Source organism: Centrocercus urophasianus, unplaced genomic scaffold (assembly GCF_019232065.1).
Source record: "Centrocercus urophasianus isolate 14NV4802_14NV808 unplaced genomic scaffold, USGS_Curo_1.0 seq_57, whole genome shotgun sequence".
NCBI lineage: Eukaryota > Metazoa > Chordata > Aves > Galliformes > Phasianidae > Centrocercus > Centrocercus urophasianus.
In genome coordinates this window covers 243,274-264,421 of record NW_024885166.1, presented here as the reverse complement: position 1 = coordinate 264,421, position 21,148 = coordinate 243,274, and the positions used below count along the sequence as shown (strand labels likewise).

General features: G+C 49.8%; 1 protein-coding gene across 1 annotated transcript in view; it reads left to right on the top strand.

Annotated features, from left to right (window-relative positions):
• The window catches only part of TANC2 (tetratricopeptide repeat, ankyrin repeat and coiled-coil containing 2), a 158,242-nt gene that overhangs the window by 129,714 nt on the left and 7,380 nt on the right, over positions 1 to 21,148 (top strand). Inside the window, exons 16-28 of the mRNA XM_042836059.1 lie at positions 129 to 237; positions 2,763 to 2,885; positions 3,096 to 3,332; positions 5,254 to 5,439; positions 6,144 to 6,237; positions 10,414 to 10,547; positions 11,013 to 11,136; positions 14,335 to 14,510; positions 15,091 to 15,223; positions 15,756 to 15,785; positions 16,584 to 16,675; positions 18,214 to 18,360; positions 20,746 to 20,846. Coding sequence (XP_042691993.1) covers positions 129 to 237; positions 2,763 to 2,885; positions 3,096 to 3,332; positions 5,254 to 5,439; positions 6,144 to 6,237; positions 10,414 to 10,547; positions 11,013 to 11,136; positions 14,335 to 14,510; positions 15,091 to 15,223; positions 15,756 to 15,785; positions 16,584 to 16,675; positions 18,214 to 18,360; positions 20,746 to 20,846 — 1,686 coding nt within the window. The remainder of the gene's footprint in view (positions 1 to 128; positions 238 to 2,762; positions 2,886 to 3,095; positions 3,333 to 5,253; positions 5,440 to 6,143; positions 6,238 to 10,413; positions 10,548 to 11,012; positions 11,137 to 14,334; positions 14,511 to 15,090; positions 15,224 to 15,755; positions 15,786 to 16,583; positions 16,676 to 18,213; positions 18,361 to 20,745; positions 20,847 to 21,148) is intronic.

The window sequence follows — 21,148 nt, the reverse complement described above, 5'->3', positions numbered from 1 at the left end:
AATAATCTGAAGAAAAAATAGAAAGGATTTGGTGGTTTACAGCTCTGTCTCCCAAAAGCTTTCCTCTCTGAAGCCCTTTTGTTGGTACAAGACTTTAAATACTGACGTGCTCCTTCTTCTCTTTCCAGGAGTGGCCACACACTGCTTGCCTTCTGGTTTTCCCGTCAGGAAGGAAAACTAAACCGACAGCAAACGATCGAGCTGGGACATCACATTCTCAAAGCACATATTTTTAAGGTAAGGAAAACAAAGTTTTGCTCCGACCTCATCCCGGTTGTGTGCAGTCCACCGGCACCAGCAGCATTTGGTCTGTTCTTGTTTTAGGGTTTCTGTAAGAGATGTGGTTTATTGGATTTATAGAATTGGCAGCAGCATGTAAGAAATTCTTGAAAGTAAATTAAAACACGGGTTTATCAGTGAGGGAAAGGTATTGTCTGTATCTGTGGGCCAGAGATGGGCACAGGATGGTGCACAGTGCTGGTACTGAGGCTGGGAATGGATGGTGTTCCTTCTTGAGCACAAGCATCCTCAAACAGTTTAGGAAACACAAGAATGGATGTTTGAGTGTCTTAGAGTGATCACCAGTCCTGACAGGAGCACAGGTCTCACGAGGAGCTGCTGAGGGAGCTGGGATTGTTCAGTCTGCAGAAGAGGAGGCTCCAGGGAGAGCTTACCACCTGTAACAACCTGAAGGGAGGCTGTGAGCTGGGGGTCGGCCTCTTCTTTTTATGTAACAAGCGATAGGAGGAGAGGGAATGGCCTCAAATTGTGCCAGGGGAAACTGAGGTTGGACATTAGGAAATGCTGTTTCTCCAAAAGAGTCAGGAGCTGGGATGGGCTTCTGGGAGGTGGGGGAGTCACCGACTCTGGAGTTGTTTAGGGAAGGTTCAGATGTTGTGTTGAGGAGTGTGGTTTGGTGAGAACTGTTGGTGATAGGCAGACATTTGGACTGGATGATCTTGTAGGTCTTTTCCAGCCTTGGTGGTTCTTTGATTTTATGTGGAAACCCAACTCGGAAGCGTGGCGTGGACGGGAAGGGCAAGAACAGAAACTCTCAGTCATGATAAAACAGGACCCAAACTTCAGGCGAACAGATATTTTAGAAACCAAGCAAGGAGATGCTGCAAACAAGTTGCCCAAGGAGGCTGTGGATGCCCCACTCCTGCAGGCATTCAAGGCCAGGCTGGATGTGGCTCTGGGCAGCCTGGGCTGCTGGTTGGCGACCTGCACACAGCAGGGGGTTGGAACTGGATGAGCACTGTGGTCCTTTTCAACCCAGGCCATTCTGTGATTCCATGACTTGCCCAGATGTCCTTGTCTTTGTTTCAGTGATGCCAATGGCTGTCTTTAGTCCCTAAAGATTCAATGTCATCTTCTGTGTATTGCATTCATACCTGAGCATGCACGTTTAACCTGCTAAATACCAGCTGGGATTTCTGTGGCATGATGCTGTGATTACCTTCTGATGGCTGTTCAGAAAACATGTGCTCACTCCCTCTGTCCTGATGATGCCTCAAAAAGCTTATTTGTGGGTTCAACAGTTTTATAACTATTTTTGAATTATTCTAACCATTTGTTGTAAAATTGTTTTCCCTTTCCCCAATTGCTCTAGACTGGGTTTGCTGAAATTTAATATTGACCTCTGATGTGGTGTATCACAAAAGCAGTGCTTAATCGTTGCTAGAATTCCTCATTGTTTTCTCTGCCCTGAGCTGAAGCAGCTCTTTCTCTCTCTTTGATTTCCTGAATTTTGAAGAAAAGAAGCTTGTTATGGAGGTCTGTAACCCAGCCCAGCATGGGTGCAGGCGGAGATCCTGCTCTGAGCATCCTCCCTGGGATGGAGTAGACTCCACTGTCTGCTGATGTCACTCATCCTACAGCCCCACACTGCAGAGGGATACAGAGTGCTTCCAAAATAGCAATAAATAGAATAAACCACCTCACAGCAGTGAGGAAGCAGAAATCAGGGCTTGTGTATCATAGCAGATCTAGAAATGGCTGTAGAATTTCCATGGAAACAGCAGAGTTAATGGTAAATCAGTAGCAGAACAGCACCATGTGTGGGGGGTACACACAGCACTGCTGGACGCTGCTGTCTGTGTGTCAGGGCTGCAGACACATCCCTCTGTGCTGGGTCTGTCTGCTGGCACGTTGGTTACTAAGCATTGTCCCCTCGGTAGGAGGAGGGATGCTTGCTTGAGTGCTCCCACATGCCAACGGGAAGGGCTGGAGGCAGTCTGGTGTTAGGTATGGAAATGTTAAGGCTTCCTTAATTTATCCTGTTGTGAGCACGCATTGTCATCTAGTTTAAGCGTGTGAATAATAAGGAAACTCTGTGAATCAGTTCTGCCAAAATAAGACGTGCTTTATACAAAAAGAAGAATAGAAGCGTGCCTCAGCACAGCATCTTCTGGGGGAGGTGAGCGGGTTTGGGCTGCCTGCAGCTTCACCCTGCCTTGCATAGACCTTGCAGATGGCTGCAGCAACTTTGCAGGTTGTTTCCTACAAGCAGATTGATTCACCCTAAAGAGCAGATGTTGTGCATCGACATCTTGTGTCTTCAAACTGCACCATGTCCTTATGCCTGGGAAGATCAGTGTGGTGTGGTTTAGGGTACCTGGAAGCAGCCTCCCATGCAGAGCTTGGGGATTACAGTTAAGTTGGTGTGAGTGTGGTTACTGAATTAATCCTGGTCTGCCAGGCTGGGCTTGTGTTGTGTGAAGGAGAGGGCTTGGGTCTATGCTGTCTTTTCTTTTTCACAGGGGCTGAGTAAAAAAGTTGGGGTGTCTTCCTCCATCCTGCAAGGGCTTTGGATCTCCTACAGCACCGAGGGTCTTTCCATGGCTTTGGCATCGCTGAGAAACCTCTACACCCCAAACATCAAGGTACTGCGGGGGGGTGAAGAGCTGGAGGGGCTCCAGAGCTGCCATGGGCATCTTCCATCACCCCACAGCACCAGGAGGATCTTCGTGGCTCTGGTGGATCTCCTTAGAAACACACAAAGGGCTCTGATTTCAATTCCTGTGTTGCCCTGACGGTAAACTCATTTCCATCCTTAGCACTCAGCTAACAGGCGCTTTCCTTCTGCTCTGCAGGTCAGTCGGTTGCTGATTCTGGGAGGTGCCAACGTGAATTACAGGACCGAAGTTCTGAACAACGCCCCAATTCTGTGCGTGCAGTCCCACCTGGGGTACACAGAGATGGTGGCTTTGCTCCTGGAGTTCGGTGCCAATGTAGATGCTGCTTCTGAGAGCGGCCTGACCCCCCTTGGCTACGCTGCTGCTGCTGGGTTCCTGAGCATCGTTGTGCTGCTGTGCAAGAAACGGGCCAAGGTACGGTGACTCCCTTCTGCTCAGCTCTTGTGAGGCCTCATCTGCAGCATTGCATCCAGGCCTGGAGCCCCCAGCACAGGAGGGACGTGGAGCTCTTGGAGCGGGTCCAGAGGAGGCACTGAGATGATCAGAGTGCTGGAGCAGCTCTGCTATGAGGAAAGGTTGGGGGAACTGGGCTTGTTCAGCTTGGAGAAGAGAAAGCTCCAGGGAGACCTCATTGTGGCCTTCCAGTGCTTGAAGGGAGAGTATGAACAGGAGGGGAACTTCTGTTTATGAGGGTGGATGGTGATAGGACAAGGGGAATGGTTTTAAAGTGAGACAGGAGAGGTTTAGGTTGGATATTAGGAGGAAGTTTTTGACCCAGAGGGTGGTGAGGCACTGGAACAGGCTGCCCAAGGAGGCTGTGGATGCCCCATCCCTGCAGGCATCCAAGGCCAGGCTGGATGTGGCTCTGGGCAGCCTGGGCTGCTGGTTGGTGACCTGCACATAGCAGAGGGTTGGAACCAGATGAGCATTGTGCTCCTTTTCAACCCAGGCCGTTCTATGATTCTATGACTCACTTCCTCCAACAGCTGGCATACAGTGTTTCACACTCAGAGCATGAGCTGCAGGCAGGACACGTCCTGCTTGCTAAAGAACATTCCCTATCAGGTGAACACAGTGTGCTGCTGCAGAGGGTTTGCTGCTTAAAACGTATAGTCTGTCCAAATGTCACATCAGCACCAAAGGCAGGCAGCTCCAGGCAGTCCTGGTGGGTGTTCTGGAATGCAGGTCTGGTGCAGGAGCTGCCTGTTGTGCTGCACTACCTGTGCCTGCTGAGGTCTGTTCTGGAGAAGTCCTTGAACCTGACAATGCAAAAATGGCAGCACTGCTTCTGCAGCACAGAGTGTTCTTTAAATACCTCATTGAGACACATCTTCCAAAAACTTCTATCAGACTTGTCCTAGAAAAATACCCCTTTTTTTAGCTCTCTGGTGAGTGTTTGGAGTTTTAATTGGGTGTAATGAGTCACGTTTGATTACTTGGTTAGAGAAGAAAGTTGTGCTGCTATTTGAAGAGGAGCCTCCTGGAAGCAATTAGTGGTTTCCCTGTATGGCTAGCTTCAGTTCAAAATGCAGAACATGGGTTTGTGAAGCTGCAGTATGAATGCCAGGGCAACTGAGGGACTTCTCAGACCTTGCCCTGTTGTCTGTTAAAATGTGGGGACAGGAGGAAGTGACATTATTTAATATCACTTCTGTTGGGATATTTTAAGAGTTGAGTGAACCACTTGTTGGGGGATCTGCTCCTGCTCTGAGAACAGGAGTTTTGGGGATAAACTCAGTGCAAAAGTCTTGCCCAAGCTTTCCTTGAGTATCCCTAAGCAAAGAAATGTTAGCTGATGTATTCTGGTGAACTGTGCCCCATCCTGAGCAGCCAAGCAGAGGAGCTCTTGCAGAGCTGCCAAATGAAATCTGTTTCCTATTGACTTCTGCTTGCATCGAGTTCACATCAGGGTGTCAGGCTGCAGCTGAGGCACTTCTGTCTCTCCTGAATGAATCCTGAGATGGTATCTGGGAAACAAGCTGCTTTCCTTTGTGGATTTGGGAAAGGAGACGACAGCGTGTGTACGATTGCAAGAAAACACGATTGCTGTATTTCAGGACACAAAGAGAAAATAGTTTTGCAGGCTTTGAGTCTGACGAAGACCACAGTGAAATGGCAGCTTATCCAAAGCAAACACTTGTGGCCAAGAGGATGCCTCAGCCCGGGGCAGTGCCTTAGTGAAGAGCTGCTGTCTGCTCATGGAGGGGACAGTTCCCAGAAGAATGCACATTTTGCACACGTGGCATGATTCTGAAACCGGGGCTGGAAACTGAGAAGGAAGATGCTTCACCCGAGGTTTGGCTTCACTGCATTTTTGTCACCTTCTCTTCTCCAGGTGGATCACTTGGACAAGAACGGTCAGTGCGCGCTGGTGCACGCCGCCCTCCGAGGACACCTGGAAGTGGTGAAGTTCCTGATCCAGTGCGACTGGAGCATGGCTGGGCAGCAGCAGGGGGTGTTCAAAAAGAGCCACGCCATCCAGCAGGCCCTGATTGCCGCAGCCAGCATGGGCTACACAGAGGTAAGGCTCTCAGCCCATCGCTCTGCATGGGACACCAAAGGATAACCATGATTTCTAGCCAAAATATCAAGCAAGGGGGGCTGGGAGGTGGAGCCGTCATTGACTTGACTTTAGATTTTGCTTTTGTTCAGTATAATCCATAAAAACGTAGATAACGTGCTCAGATCAGAGGAGCTAATTAAAGAAAGCTGGGTAATTGCTATTAGCTTAAAGTGGCTGTGAGTTGAACCAATTAGAAGCAGATGTGACTTCAAAACCGTACAGATCTGCACGCTGACACCATTTGTAACAGGGCACAGAGCTTTGCAAATGAGAGTTTTCCCCCAAACCATAGCAGTCACCTTAGTAACTTACAAAAGCAATTTCATGTTTGTTATACCCTAAATGCACGTGGCTGCTTACAGAATATACTGCAGGTTCCTGTTGGGAGGTGCTTGCAGGCACAGCTGATGATAAACTTGCAGAGTTTTCCAGCTTCGGTGATGGAACAAGTGTTGTGCATGTCTATAACTGATCCTGATCACTGCTGGAGCCACACCAGAATCCTTGCTGGGATCTCTGGGAGAGTATTTACTCGAGCTGAGGGTTCCAGGCAGAAATTCAGTGCCTTCTCCTCAGTGTATTCAGAGCAGCTCTTGTTAAAATGTCAGCAGTTTATCTATAATGCATCAAGGTTTGTGAGCTGACATGTCATTTTGTTTTAGATTGTCTCCTACCTGCTCGACCTTCCAGAAAAAGATGAAGAGGAGGTGGAGCGAGCACAGATCAACAGCTTTGACAGTCTCTGGGGAGAGACAGGTGATTTCTGCAGATCTCTAGCTTCTCCTGCATGCTTGTGTTTGTGTTTACGGGCTCCTGGTACACACCTGATCCCTGCTTTGTTCTGACAGAGAGGATCCCTTCCTCTGATTTCATTTGAGGTTACAGACGCCAAGGTGCTTAAGTAGACAGTTGGGCTTTGGGAAATCCTGAGCTTCTGCAGCTCCTGATGCTGGCTTGAAGCATGGGGCACAAAGCAGCTCTGACTGCCAGCCCACTGGTTTCTGAAACATTCCATGTTAAGTCAGGTGGATGCACACTGCTGCTCGTTCTCTCTTGATACTTTACATATTTACTCAAAGCATCTCCGTTCTGCTCCCCCCCTTCCCTGTAACACACAGCACTGATTGCTAAGCTATCCATTATTTAACACCTGCTAGTTAAAAATAAGTCCTTTGTGCAGTGCTTTTCCTGGTGCTCACAGTCTAACACAGAAGCCCTCCTTTCCTCACTGCCCCCAAAACAAAACCAGCCGTCCCCCCTTTCCTCCTCACACACACACAAGTCACTCTGTCATCTCCATTTCTTGAGCTATTCAAACCTGGCCTTGTTGGCTTTTGTCTCCAGTGACCTCTTAAATATTACCTGCTGTCTCCTGCACTCAGCTCACCAATCCACTTGCATCAGTGCTCCTGTCGAGCTGATGCACTGCGGTGCCATCCCTGTCTGGGTGAGAGAGCTCTGCCTTCAACTCCATCAGCTTTGTTTAACAGTGACATGCTCCGGGCTGCAGGCACTGCTGTGCTGGGCTCAGGTTGGCTGCAATTCAAGCAGGGAAGGGCTGGGTTATGGTCTGAGCTGATTGGCACTCGGTACTTCTGAAAGTACAGTGCTGTAATAGATGGAGCTTGCTGGCATGCTTTGCTTTAAATGGCAGAAGGAGAGGAGTGAGGTGTCCCAGCATGGAGTGGAGCATGGGGGAAAGCAGCAGCTCGCTGCACACACAGCCACAGAGCAGCAAGGGCATGCTGCCTTTATTGGTGGAAATAATGCCACAAATGTACAAGCAAACCATTTAAAAGTGCCCCGAGGGCGTCAGAGAGTAAAAAAAAAAAGAAATTGGATATAGGATTCTTCAAATGAAATGATGGAGTATTGGCAGTTAGTAACAAAATAGTGGCATTTTTATTGGTGAGCCGGGTCGTAACCCCAGGTCAGAGATGGCTCATCCAGAATGTGCACTGCTGAAGGGTAGCTGATAGAAGGTGGTCCAGATGGCTTCACAGTTTGGTTAGAAGTGATGGAGACATGTCCCTGCAATGTGCCCTCAGAGGCAGCATCGGGCAATGCAGATGTTCTTGGGTTAGGATAGTCCTGGTTGTCTGGGTAAACTGGCAAAGCTTGGTGGAGAGCCCTGCAGCTTTCCCAGCTGTTCTGTGGCTCTGCGTTCCCTCCAGCTCCGCCTTTGCAGGTCACAGCCCTCCCTTCCCTTCTCTCTTTCTGCTCCCAGCACTTTGCTGCATGCTCTTCTCCATGCAGAATCCCAGCTCTTCTCTTCCTTCACATCTGGGTAGCTCTGCTGTTCCCAATCTGCCTGCTGCCCCAGGGTCTCCAGCAGAAACCTTTCCCCACTGTCACCTTCCTCCCGTACCTCTCCCCTTCAATGCACTCACATCTAGAAGGGATAGCTGGCAGCACAGACTGCTGATGAGCACATAGCAGACAAACTGGGGAGCTGTTAGAAATGAATCCCTACTTATCCATTACAACAGCTATGGGTAAGGCAGGAAAAGGAGCAAAATAGAGCCAAGCACCAGCAGTCCTGCCTTCCATCACAGGTAAGATGCATTCATATGGATCGCAAGACTCCCTCACACATTGTTCTAATTTTATTTTCCCAAGAGTAAACAGTGAGTTTAGTTTGCACTTGAAGAGAGAGCGCTCATTTCCACCGTTTTTTCTATTCCAAAAATAGCAGTCTGCCCTAAAAATCCAAGTGGGGACTTTTCTGTTTTTTGATACTTGTTGCTCATGTGTCTGATGTGCCATAGAGCAGAGCCTGGCTCAGTGATGTCAGCCTGATCTCATCCCACAGCAGCGCCAAGTTACATCATAAGGTCAGGAATTGCTGACAGCACAACTCCAGATGGATCGTGTGCCCCCGGGACGAGGCTCCCATCAAACCCAGCACAAAAGCATCTGAGTCACTTGTAACAGCTCCATCAGGGCTGGAGGTGCAAGAGCTGCAATACCGCCTGCGTGTATCCTGCTGCCAGCCCCTGAAATGGATCCAGGCGCCGTATCGGAGCCCACTGCGATGTAATGATTCCTTCTGCAGATCAACTTTGTTTTGCTGTAGGAAAGCAGGCAGGCTTTGCACAGCAGGCAGTGTGCTGCAGCAAATCCCTTCTGCTGGAGAGCCGACATCCTCATGATCGAGGGCGGACGGAGTCGGCTTGGGTTTTGTTGGATGTGTTTTAGGAATTGCAGCAATTGTTTCATGGCATCTGTGCCAAGCCTTGGTTATTGCAAGGTGTGATAGCATGGCATTCTGTTCTCCTGAAAGAGCTGCAGAGTAAACACTCCCATTTTCCAGCTCTGGTCTCCTCTTGCTGGCTGGGCTCATTTGGCTCAGTTCTTCACACCAAGCCATCAGCTCTCAGGCAGCAAAACTTCCAACCAAACCATTTCTCTCATTTCATCTCCTTTCCTGGTCCTTTCCAGTCTTCATGCAGCAGAAAGGAAGTTGTGCCTTGCACTGTGGGTTCTGTGGTGGCTCCTGCAGGCACATCAGATGGGGATGTCAGCAGGTGAATGCATGCACCTGAGGAGTGCTAAAAGCTTAGGGAAGTGGGTGCTTGCAGGAGGCTTCCCAAAGTGGCTTAATTGAGCTTTGGAACCGGGATGGATGAGCAGAACTGCTACACAGTGCTGCAGGACAGAGGAGTCCAGCAGAGCAAAGCTGAGAAGGGTATGGCTACAGATCCAGTCATCCCATTCCAGTAAAGTCTCTTCCAAAGTCTTTTTTGTGGTGAACGCTGACTGTAGCTGCTTTACATACCATTTTGATATTAACCCACAACACTTCAAGTGCAGGCAGGTTTAGAAATAGAACCCCAAAGCCCCGCGTGCTGATCGCTCTGCCGTGCACATTGGTCACAGTCCTGCTATATTGGTAGCTTACGTTTAAAACCCACATGGATCTGATTATAGGTGCTGCAGCATGTTCTGCTCGTGGTAAAGGGATGATTTTTCTTTTAACTCTTGCTGTCTCTCAACTCCGAGTGAAGAGGACTCGAGCATAATGTGGGAACAGAAGAGAGAATTAATTAAATCCCCCACCATTAACAGCGATGGAGTTGGAAACCCATCAACACCTCGTAATCAGCCATCCCACAGAAATGTACTTCAGAGAAAAAAACAAGCGACGTCAGTTCGAAATAGACTCCCACCTTCTGCTCCAACTCCCACCGGAGGCAGCACTGAAGTGCACAGAGAGTTGGGGGGAGGAGAGAAGGAGGAACTGAAAAGTCTAAAATTAATACCAAAGACGAGTCAAAGGCAGGTCCTGCACTCGGAGCTGGTTTTGGATGTGTCTTTTCGAACCCACCCTGACTTTTCGGGTTGGCAGAGCAGAGTTGGAGAGGGAGGAGGTATCAGCTGTTTCTTCCCAACCCACTGAAGCTGAGAGACCAGAGAATCACAGAACCATAGAATGGCCTGGGTTGCAAAGGAGCACAGTGCTCATCTGGTTCCAATCCCCTGCTATGTGCAGGGTCGCCAACCAGCAGCCCAGGCTGCCCAGAGCCACATCCAGCCTGGCCTTGAATGCCCTCAGGGATGGGGCATCCACAGCCTCCTTGGACAGCCAGTGTGAGATGATTTGGTTTTTGCACAAAGACTGTTGCAGGTGGGGTCAGTCCTGCCCAGAAGGAGCGGCCAGAACGAGCATTTTGCATGGAAAACATCTGAGTGCATAGGCACCACTTTTGCTTTCCAGTTACTCCAGAGATCCACAGGCTGACATAAAAAAAAATCCTCATCCCAACAACGCTGCTCTGGGTTCATTCCAACATAGGAGAGCCCAGAGCTCGCTGCCGGGAAACTGTCCCTGATCCATCCCTCATCTTCTGTTGGCGTTGCCCATTGGGTGCTGTGGTTGGGGCACCATGGAGCCATCATGGCTGCTCCCCTCACTGCCTCTTCTCTCCACAGCACTGACGGCGGCTGCGGGCCGGGGGAAGCTGGACGTGTGCCGGCTGCTGCTGGAGCAGGGAGCTGCCGTGGCACAGCCCAACCGGCGCGGCGTGGTGCCTCTCTTCAGCGCCGTCCGGCAGGGCCACTGGCAGGTCAGCATCCCGTCCCACCTCTGCCTGGTTGGAAATGACCTCTCAGATCCCCAGGCCCAACCCCAGCCCACCCCATCGTGCCCATAACCACATCCCCCAGTGCCACATCATGTTCTTTGAACGCTTCCAGGGATGGGGACCCCCTCACCTCCCTGGGCTGCCTGTGCCAACACATTGCCACGCTTGTGGAGAGGAAATTGTCCCTAGTTCCCAATCTGAACCTCCCGTGGTACAACTTAAGGCCATTACCTTTCATCCTGTTGTTTGTCCATGGAGCAGAGACCAATCCCCTCCTCATTACAGCCTCCTGTCAGGGAGCTGTAGAGTGTGAAGTCAGCCCTCTGCCCAGCTTGCTTTCCAGGAAGGTTTGCCAAACCCTTAAGATGCAGGGACCACTGTGGACCTTCTGAGCTCCCATCTCCTTCTAGCACTCCTCCAGGTGTGCCCTTGCTTTGTGTGTTGCAGATTGTGGACCTGCTGCTCACCCACGGCGCCGACGTGAACATGGCAGACAAACAGGGCCGGACACCGCTGATGATGGCTGCATCCGAGGGACACCTGGGCACGGTGGAGTTTCTGCTTGCACAAGGTTAGAGCACGTGCTTGGAGCGTGTTGGGGTCTGACCACAGCAAGTCCCCTCCCAGTACCTTCTGCATTTCCTCAGTGGTGGGGATTGTGGCCCCATTGCCAGGTTGGGCAGTGGGAGAGGTCCCCATCACTTCCCCAGCTGTTGGAGGGCACAGTTATGGGCAATATACTCATCTTGGCTGTATGTTTTGTTTTCTGTGCTTGACACTCATGGCCTCCAAACCACATATTGTGTAGGAATTACAATGGCAGCGTTACGAGAGGTGCTTTGGGCACTGAGGGCAGAGTGTGCCCCTGAGCTGTGCTTCCAGCTTTCCCCTCAGACAGAAATCAACGAGCAATGCACCTGAACTGCAAGCAAGACCACAGAGTGATGCTCAGCCCCAGGGCCAGGGGTTGGGGTGTGATATCACTCCCATTTTCAGTGCTAGCATTGCTACCCATGGTTTTGACACCCACGTGAATGGGATGGTAAAGCCCTAACATGGGAAAGGATTTGGTATGTTGAGTGTTTTGAAGACGGTGTGCTCTTCAGGTCTTGTACTCACAGATAGTACTCACAGATCCACCTTGCTCAGTGCTTTTAGCGTCTAACAACTGCTTTGCTCGGAGTCATTCAGTCAGCAAGAATGTATTTCAGTTTTATTCATTTCTGATGTCACGTTTGAGGTGATTCAGAGCAGCACACTGCCTGCTGCCTGTACAGACACCACTGTTTCTGTCCTTTCTTAAATACAGGCCAGTGGGACTTGCACTGCCCTGCATGGGGCTGTGACAGTGATCACGAAGCTGAGGGTCCAAGAAATCAAAGCCATAAAAATCTTTTGTACTTGAAAGGCACTGTTCATCTAAGTAGCTCGTTAAACAGCACTAAATCTGCCATAACACATGGTCCTGAAAAGTAAGCTCAAGCCTGGGCAGAGTACAGTGATATATAGGGTATGTTAATTAAAATGGCTTTAACAATCCTGTTTAATGTTTCATTAAAATCAAAGTGTGTGAATCATAAGCCATAAGCAGTAATTAGAGTGTTGCAAAGCAAATCTCGTTTGGCTGTGCTTGATTAACGCAGCCAGCGTTTGTAAACACTTTTTATTAACCGAGTTGCAGTCCTCAATCAACTTGAAATCCGGACTGGTGGAGTTACCTGCTGCTCTGTGAGCACCTGGGAAGAGCAGAGCTGTGAACCATGAATTAAACCTCCCTGGTTGTACCCCTGCCAGAGCAGCTGTCGGTCCATTGGCCATTGTTGTGTCCAGACAGAACCTTTCCCTCTGCGGCAGGGTTCTGTCCTATGATGGCACTTGAAGCCAGTTCCCCTCCAGACTTTGTACTTGTTCCACGTCCTTAATGCTGTGAGTGGGTCAGAGACCCCTGGGGAGTGCAGGATGCATTAAGGAGCAGAGAAGCACACAGAGGTTCTGATGAGAGTCTGGCTCTGCTGTGGCACTGTTTGCTCACTGGGACCTTCAGCTTGGATCACTGCATTGGTGCCCGAAAATCTGAGTGTGTCACTCCATTGTGTGGTGGCTCTTCCCTTGGACTGGGGAAGAAATGGGATGGTTGGGTGATGGTGCAGCTTTCCAGCTTCCCTCTTGGTGCAGGAGCCTTCTCAGCTGCTCCAAAAGGCAGGGAGGGAAAAAATAAGAGAACTGTAAAATATCCCGAGTTGGAAGGAACCCATAAGGATCATTGAGTCCAGCTCATGGATCTGCACTAGAGAATCATGGAATCCTAGAATATCCCAGGTTGGAAGAGACTCATAAGGATCACTGAGTCCAGCTCATGGCTCCGCACAGGACCACCCAACAACAGAGGACTTTGTTTAATTGCAAGAAGGGAGCTGGTACAAATGAGAAGGAATGAAATGAGGTTTATCCTTTGTAGTGGAGCAGCAGTTGGCCTCAGCTAGCTGAGGATCATCTCGAGAGCTTTCACAGAAGGATCTGTGGATTCCACATGGGGCAGTGATACAGCAAGTTGCAGGAGGTGAGGAGCAGTGTTGGCAACAGAGTGCCACCTCAGCACACCAGATTGCCCCAGCCGTGCTGTGCACGCAGCAGGCACAGTGCTGGGGCTGTGCTGAGAGCTCTAGGTGCAGATTTGTGAACATAATCTCCAGCAAATGTTCACGTTGTTTTGCTCCTCCACAAACAAGATGGGCGAGCTGGAAGACATAGCAGCTCGCTGTCATCTGGGCAATGTGTGCTACCCAGGGATGTGTCAGCTGGGATGAATGGGAACTTCAGGACGTTCACATTCCTCCCCCACTTACTAAGCTTTCTGGAGCCAGGGAGAAACACATGCTTGAGAGTTTACCTACAGGAGAAAAACACTGCAGCAGAGATTCATGCCAGGCTGCTGGCAGGAGCATCCCACAGGTAGGCGCAGCTCCTCGGAGCAGCAGAACTGGTGCACATCTCTTCTGCACGCTGGAGAGCGAGAGCCCTGCATGTGCCATGGCAACAGGAGCTGTCTTTGTGCCACGCAGAGGAGTGTTCACTTAATGCTGCTGTTCGAATCACGTATGCGGATCCATATGCTGTGTGAAGCAATGCTGACCCGTTGGTATGGCAGCGCAATTTCTGCATCCAAGAAAATGTCAAGCTCCCCCCTCCTTGGCTTGCAGTTGGCAGTAGTTTATCCCACAACGTTGTATTTATATTGGGTAAAGTTCAGGGAGAAATACTGCTGGAAATTGTGTTGATTTGGGTAGAAGGGAGGGGGGTGAGGAGGGGGAAATACACGCTTTTGGGGAAGAATGGGGTGATTTAGTTCCCCTGGTATGCCGCAGCCTGCTGAAACAGCAGAATGGCCCCCAGCTCTGATTCACAGGCTGGATTAAAAAAAAAAAAAAATGAAAAGAAAACACCAAAAAACAGTTAAAAGGAAAGATTGACAACTCAGCTGAGGGATGTCACATCCACCCTGCTGCTCAGAGGCTTTTGCCAGGAGGGTCTGCGGAGCGAAGTGTGAACAAGCCTGCAGCTCAGTGTGAATAAACCTGCCTGCACAGCTCCCATCAGTGCATTTCGAGTTGTGATGGAGGGTGAGCTGCAGAGTGAGAGAAATGCTAATAAAGTAATTAATAATTACATGTATCATTCTCTAAAAACAAGCTGTCATCACTGCGTGGAGAGTTTGTGCTGGTTTGTTGTGTTATAGAGCTTGCAAGTGAGCTGCCACTTGTCCTTCCAGGTGCCTCCATTTCTCTGATGGACAAGGAGGGCTTGACAGCCCTCAGCTGGGCTTGCCTGAAGGGCCACCTGGCCGTGGTGAGGGCCCTGGTGGAGAATGGGGCAGCCACCGACCACGCTGACAAAAATGGGCGCACGCCACTGGACCTGGCAGCTTTCTATGGCGACGCAGAGGTGGTGAGTGGCAGAACCAAAAGGGCAGCTTGCCTTAACCCCTCCAAGTAGTACTGCACAGCTTGGTGTAGACAGCATGGCTTGGTATAGCAAATCACTGAGTCATAGAATGGGTCAGGTTGGAAGGGACATTAGGGATGGTAGAACCATGGAATCACAGCACGGTTGAGTTGGAAGGGACCTTAAAGATCATAGAAACATGGAATGGTTGAGTTGGGCTGGAAGGGACCTTGAAGATCATAGGCGCATAGAAGCGCAGCACAGTTGAATTGCAGGGGGTCCTGAAGACCACAGACCCGCATAACCACGACATGGCCGGGTTGGAAGGGACCCCACTGCCCCACCCCCTGCCATAGGCTGGCTGCCCTCCATGAGCTTAGGCTGCCTAGAGTGCATCCATGGCATTGGACACCTCTAGAGGTGGGACACCCACAGTTCCGGGCAGCACCAGGCCCTCACCACCCTCTGGCTAAAGATTTCCTTCCCAACATCTGACCTAGATCTCCCTTCTTTTAGTTGGAGGTGGGCAAGCTGTTGCTGGATGTCCTTCCCCAGCAAGCTGACAGCTGGTTTGCCATTGCAGGTTCAGTTCCTGGTGGATCACGGGGCCATGATCGAGCACGTCGACTACAGCGGGATGCGTCCCCTGGACAGGGCGGTGGGGTGCCGCAACACCTCGGTGGTCGTCACCCTCCTGAAGAAAGGAGCAAAGATAGGTAGGGCCTGGGGGACACCCGGTCAGCTCTGTGTGGGGGCACTCGGAGTGAGAACCCCAACCCGGAGGCAGCCTCAGCCCCACTGCTGCTTCGTACCCCGAAAGCAGCCCCGAGTCAGGAGCGCCGTTGTTCACGTGTTAAATTGGGATGTTTTATTGCTGTCGTATCGCATAGACAAAGTGAATAAACAACTGTTTCTTTGGCAAGGTCTTTCCTCCGGTAATGCCTTTTCTATCTTTACTAGTCCGAGCCGACAGGCGTGCTGTGTCCATGCATTGCTGTGAGCTGCTGCCTTCACTGCTCTGTATACGCTTCAGACCTCAGTGTTACCTGCACTGCGCCACGCAGCCGCTCACGTTGCGTTTTCCTGTGAAAGGGGATTTGCTGGTGCATTGGCTTCTTTGCTGCCTGCCTCTCACAGCTGCTTTTTTCCTTTCTTTTTTTTTTTTTCTTTTCTTTTTTTTTTTTTTTCACCTTCATCCATTTTTTTCCCCTCTCTCCTACAACTTTTTGTTTTCTCCTTTCTTTGAAGGTTGTCAGACGTTACCGAGTCGCCCACGAGGTATATCTCATTGCTGTCAGCATCAGCCTCGATCTGATAGCTTTGTCAGCCTTGCTTTCTCCTGTTTGATTTAGCCTGCATGCGTCCCCAACACCTCTAATCTTTTAATTTACCTCACCTTTGAATAATTTTTTTAAATGACTGTTGCAGAGAATAACTTGAACTCAAAAACTAACCTGCTTCCCCCAAAATGTACTGAATCTACTTATAGAAATAGCAGTGACTTATTCCTCCCTCACACTAATGGGCTGTCCCCAGATTTTGCCACCCCAATATCAGTCAGATAACGATGCTCTGCATTGGGTCCCCTTGTGCTGTCCCACAGCACTTCTTTGCTTCAGAGCATCTCCAACCCAGCACTAGTTTGTAGCCAGGATTTGCTGCTACGCTCCTAGATATAGCTGTTAATTCACGAGTAAATTACGTACTGTTACTCTTGATGTAACCACTTGATTTGCCCTTTAAACGCCTCTCACTCCCCCCACACTTTGCCCCCACCCCAGTTCTGCAAACAGCACTGCCCTCTCGTGGAGATGGCTCCCACCATTTCCCCACATGGCCGTGCTAATTAGTGCCAGCGTTAATGACTGACCGCCAAGGAAAAACCATTGCAATGTGGATGCCATTAATTTTAAGTACAAGAGGAATTGTCAGCTCCATCATTGGGTGCTCTTTGACCACACCACAAGTTGTTCTCTCCAGCAGAAATTCCCACCCCAGGATATTTTTTCCACCCAGCTTCCTACCACCCTTGCATTGTATGAGTTTTTTACCCATCATGCATCCTGTACACTGCAGGTCCAGCAACATGGGCGATGGCCACCTCCAAACCAGACATCATGATCATCCTGTTGAGCAAGCTGATGGAAGAGGGAGACATGTTTTACAAGGTGAGAAGAGTTTTCTTGAAGAGGTGGGGAAAATGCAGCTTACAGCATGTATTTGTTCCTCCTTTGATAGCAGTGTGAGCGGTGCTGCTGCCTTAAAGCCTGCAGAATTCCTTGTGCTGAAACTGGCTTTGGTTAGTGGGGTTGGGGAGAGGGAGGTTGAATGCCAAACTCCCTAACAAAGCTGAAGCAAAGCCAAGGCTGTCTGCGTTCTGGGCCTGAGCCAGCTCTTCATTTCCTCCTTGAAAACACCAGAACCCAAGTGCTTTGCAGAGGTTCTCAGTGCTGATGTCATCCCATCAGATCTGGCAGCGTTGTGGTTACCTGACAGCTATGAGCTGTGAGCAAGGCAACAAGGCAGCATAGCCCAGAGAAGTGCTGTGAAGGAAGAGGAACTTTTTGTGGTGGAAACAGACGCAGGTGGCTTTTTCATTGTCCTTTAGCTCGTGGGATGTGTTTTACCATTATGGTTAGAGTTGCTTTCGCTCCTTGTGTTGTTAAGACCTGAAGATCTGCACACACACATAAAAATGTGCAAGTACAACAATGATTCACTGTGAGGCTCCAAGGGTAAAAGAGAAAATATGCAAAGCTGGCATTGCAACTGCAGTTATCTGTCAGAGATACGTGATGCGACTCTGAAACCTGAATCAAAGAGGTTTTTAAGCTTACTGCTCATAGCTGCAAAACTTCTGTCTGGGGCATCATGAATCGTGTGCATCCCAGATCCCATTCTGCCCTCTTTCTCTCATTCCAGCTGCTACGGATGCCCCCCGTCAGGGCACAGATCATGCCATCCCAAAAGCAGGTGCCCAAAATAGCAAGGCTGAGTTACCTTTTGAAGGTGACTGTTGTGTCCCAGTAATGATAAAAGGAACCCAGCTGACAGGCTTAGATGCAGACACCTAATTTCTAAACATCTGCAGTCCAGGAGATGAATCCCAATCCATTTGTCCAACGTCAGAACCACATCAGTGCAGTAATGCTTGTCTTTGCTATTGCTGCTGCACCCAAAGACCGACGCTTTGTGTTCTTTACCCTCCCTAGTGCTTGCTGAGGTTTGAGTCAGTCACACACCAGTGGTGTGGAAGGCTCATTGCCAGAGTGCTACTCCTCAGCACCGTGAAGTTGCACTGGATATGCACTGTGTGGCTTCTGAAGTGCACAGCATCAACCACTGAGCTGTTGGTGGGCTGCCAGAAGCGCATCTACCTTTGGGAGGGATGTAGGGTCCTCTGCAGAGCTGGCTTACTGGTCACCCAGCTCAGAAGTCTGTTTGTCCATAAACCAGATGGAGTTGGATCAAGTTATTAAAACAATTCTTGATGAGTTCCCTGCTGCCTGGGATGGGAGAACTCAGCTTACACATGGCATCTGCATTTCCAGATCAGATACTGGACGCATGGTCTGGCTTTCATTTCTACAGAACAGTTAAATAATGAGATCATGTTACCTTCACCGCCAGAACATCCATGGGTCTGGCAGTGCTTTGCAGTAAACTCACCCAAAGGATTTGCTTTGACACGTTCTCCTTCTATCAGAAAGGTAAAGTGAAGGAGGCTGCCCAGCGCTACCAGTACGCCCTGAAGAAGTTCCCCAGGGAAGGCTTTGGGGAAGACCTGAAAACCTTCCGTGAGCTGAAGGTGTCACTGCTTCTCAACCTCTCCCGATGTCGAAGGAAAATGAATGTAAGTCACACAGCACTCAGAGCCACGTCCCTCCTGCAGCCCTGCCCCAACCTCCGTGGTCTCCTCTGTGTGCCCTGGTTGTCCTTCACAGAGCACGGGTATTTTATGTATTGCCAGAGGAGCAAAGTAATGATTTAATATGCATCTGTGGTGATGAAAAATTCATGGCTGTGTTTACAGCGTTTTGAATTTTTTATCACTCCCTTTTGATGGTGATGTGGATTTTGGGAGGTGGAGGCATTTTTCACATTTCTAGGGCAGTAGTGAGGGAGGAGGAGCCAGGAGATGCTCTCCTTGGAATGCTAATTAATTTAAAATGAAGGAGCATATGCTAAGGGGGCTGATGCTTCCCCAGGGCAGTGACTCATCCGCAGACACCCCCACTCACTCCCTCTCCTCCCTGCACTGCCGTAGCACTGTCACTCCCTGCTCCAATCCAGCAGCATCTATCTGGTGACAAACCTCAGCAGCACGTCTGTTCTCCAGCACACTGCCACCTCCCCCTTGCTCTCAGACTTTCACCTCCACAACTTTTCAAGTCTCTGTAGATTCAAAAAGTGATATCTCCGCCAGCGATGATTGCATGGGGAGGGAGGATGGGATTTTGTGACACCCTCATTGCTTTAAACTACGAGGGAGACAGATGAAAAGCAATGAAAAGGAAATCTGAGTGCTGGGGAATGAACAGTGCAGTTTGCAGAAGTGTGAATGTTCTCTCAGCAAGGCAGCCCCTTGCTAAGCCTGCACATAAAGGACAAGATCTCCAGCTTGCTGCTCATTGGGTCATCTCAGGGTTTGTGATAGAAACTGGATGGTTGTAAGCAGTTGTGCAGTCTTTGCACCTGTAGGTTGGACCATGAGGGTAACTGCCTCTTGCCTACGTGTCTGCTTTGGTCTGTTAGGTGGTATTTCTTCAGTAATTGCTGCTGAAGGTACAAACAAAAGTATTTGCCACTGACCAGACTTGAAAATGTTCCCCTGTAGGTACAGAAGTAGAAATCTGATTGAAGATGTTTGCGTATTTAGGCCAAACTGTAAAATGCCAACCTCTGGCCAATGCCTGAGAATCTGACAGACCCCCCCCCGCCCTGTAGTGAGGCACATGCTGCTCTGTGGCCTCTTTGCTCAGATGAATCGCAGCGTCAGCTTCTCCCAGCAGCGTGTCCCCATAACAAATCCCAGCATGGACACCTTGGGAGAGATTAAACCTTACCCTGGGTTTTTTTTAGGGTACACACTGCCTTACCTGTCTCTGCACACTGGGCTGGGCTGTGCTCATAAACTTCATTTCTGGCAGGGTGGGCTTTGCTTACTGAGTTTTTGGACAAACAAAGGGTATTCCTGGGTGCTTTCTGCCAGGACTTCTAGGGGCTGGAGCCCGAGTCATGGAATCATGGAATGACCTGGGTTGAAAAAGTCCTCAAAGATCATCTGGTTCCAACCCCCTGCTGTGTGCAGGGTCGCCAACCAGCAGCCCAGGCTGCCCAGAGCCACATCCAGCCTGGCCTTGGATGCCTGCAGGGATGGGGCATCCACAGCTTCCTTGGGCAACCTGTTCCAGTGCTTCACCACCCTCTGGGTCAAGAACTTCCTCCTAATATCCAACCTAAACCTCCCCTCTCTCACTTTAAAACCATTCCCCCTTGTGCTGTCAAGTCAAGCAGTGAGCATTCAGTTGGAGGAGATCCTCTTCACACCTGAGCTCAGCACTGAGGACGGGCAGCAGGATGTGAGCTGATCTCATGGCATTGCCACTCAGCATCACATCTCCATCCTTCGCTGTCACACTTTTCCTTCCCACTCCTAACAACATAACATCTAGGGAGAGGCAAGAGAACATTGAAATAGTGGCCCAGGTGGGAGATCTTGGCCACGCAGGTCCTGTTTGTAGCTCCCAAGGTACCAGCAGTCCCTTCCTTCATGGACAGCTTTGTTCAGCCCCTTTCAAGTAAGTCAGTGTTTCAGAGTGGGAAGCTGAGGGCGTGGGAAAGGTTTCCTATCGCTTTCAACTGTGGAAAAAGAATCCTTCATGAGATTACATTCCAGGCTCTGTGAGACCAGATGTTTCCTCAAGACTGTAGGTTGTTGGACAGGGATTGCATGTTCTTGTTGGGGACGCAATGAGAACAAAGCTGGTGGCATGCCGGCCTCTGCTGGGTGCTCACAGCATCCAGCAGCATGGAAAGGGCTTTGAGTCCTTGGATGTGCCAGCAGAACACTTTGGTTGTAAGTGATGTCGAATCCATGTGAAACATTCCAGTACTGTCAGTTTTTCAGAGCTAACATGCAAAATATGTCTGTTACAAGTTCGTCTTCTGCACAGTTTGTATGTTTTTATTTTTCTGCCTGTTCAATGACTCACCTGCCCACCTATTGTAATGACAGGACTTTGGAATGGCAGAGGAATTCGCTACTAAAGCACTGGAGCTGAAACCGAAATCTTACGAAGCTTACTATGCAAGAGCAAGGGCCAAACGCAGCAGCAGGTGAGGAGATAGAGAAAGCTGAGTGCATGCAGCTCTGTGTGAGCATCCCCACGTGAAGAAGTGGCAAAGGAACATTCCTCCATGAGATGACAAAACTGAGCGTAAATGTTTTTGAGCCATTCATCTTAGCTGAACTTTGGAAACTGCGCTGCACTGGGAGCCTTTACACCAAGGCTGGTGTTCTTCTAAGAATACATTTCAGTTCAACCTCAGCTTGAACTCGAAGCAAAAAGTGATTCACGTTATGTGAAGGGGCAGGCTCCTGCTCATCACAGTGCTTTTGTCTGACCTTAAATCCCCAA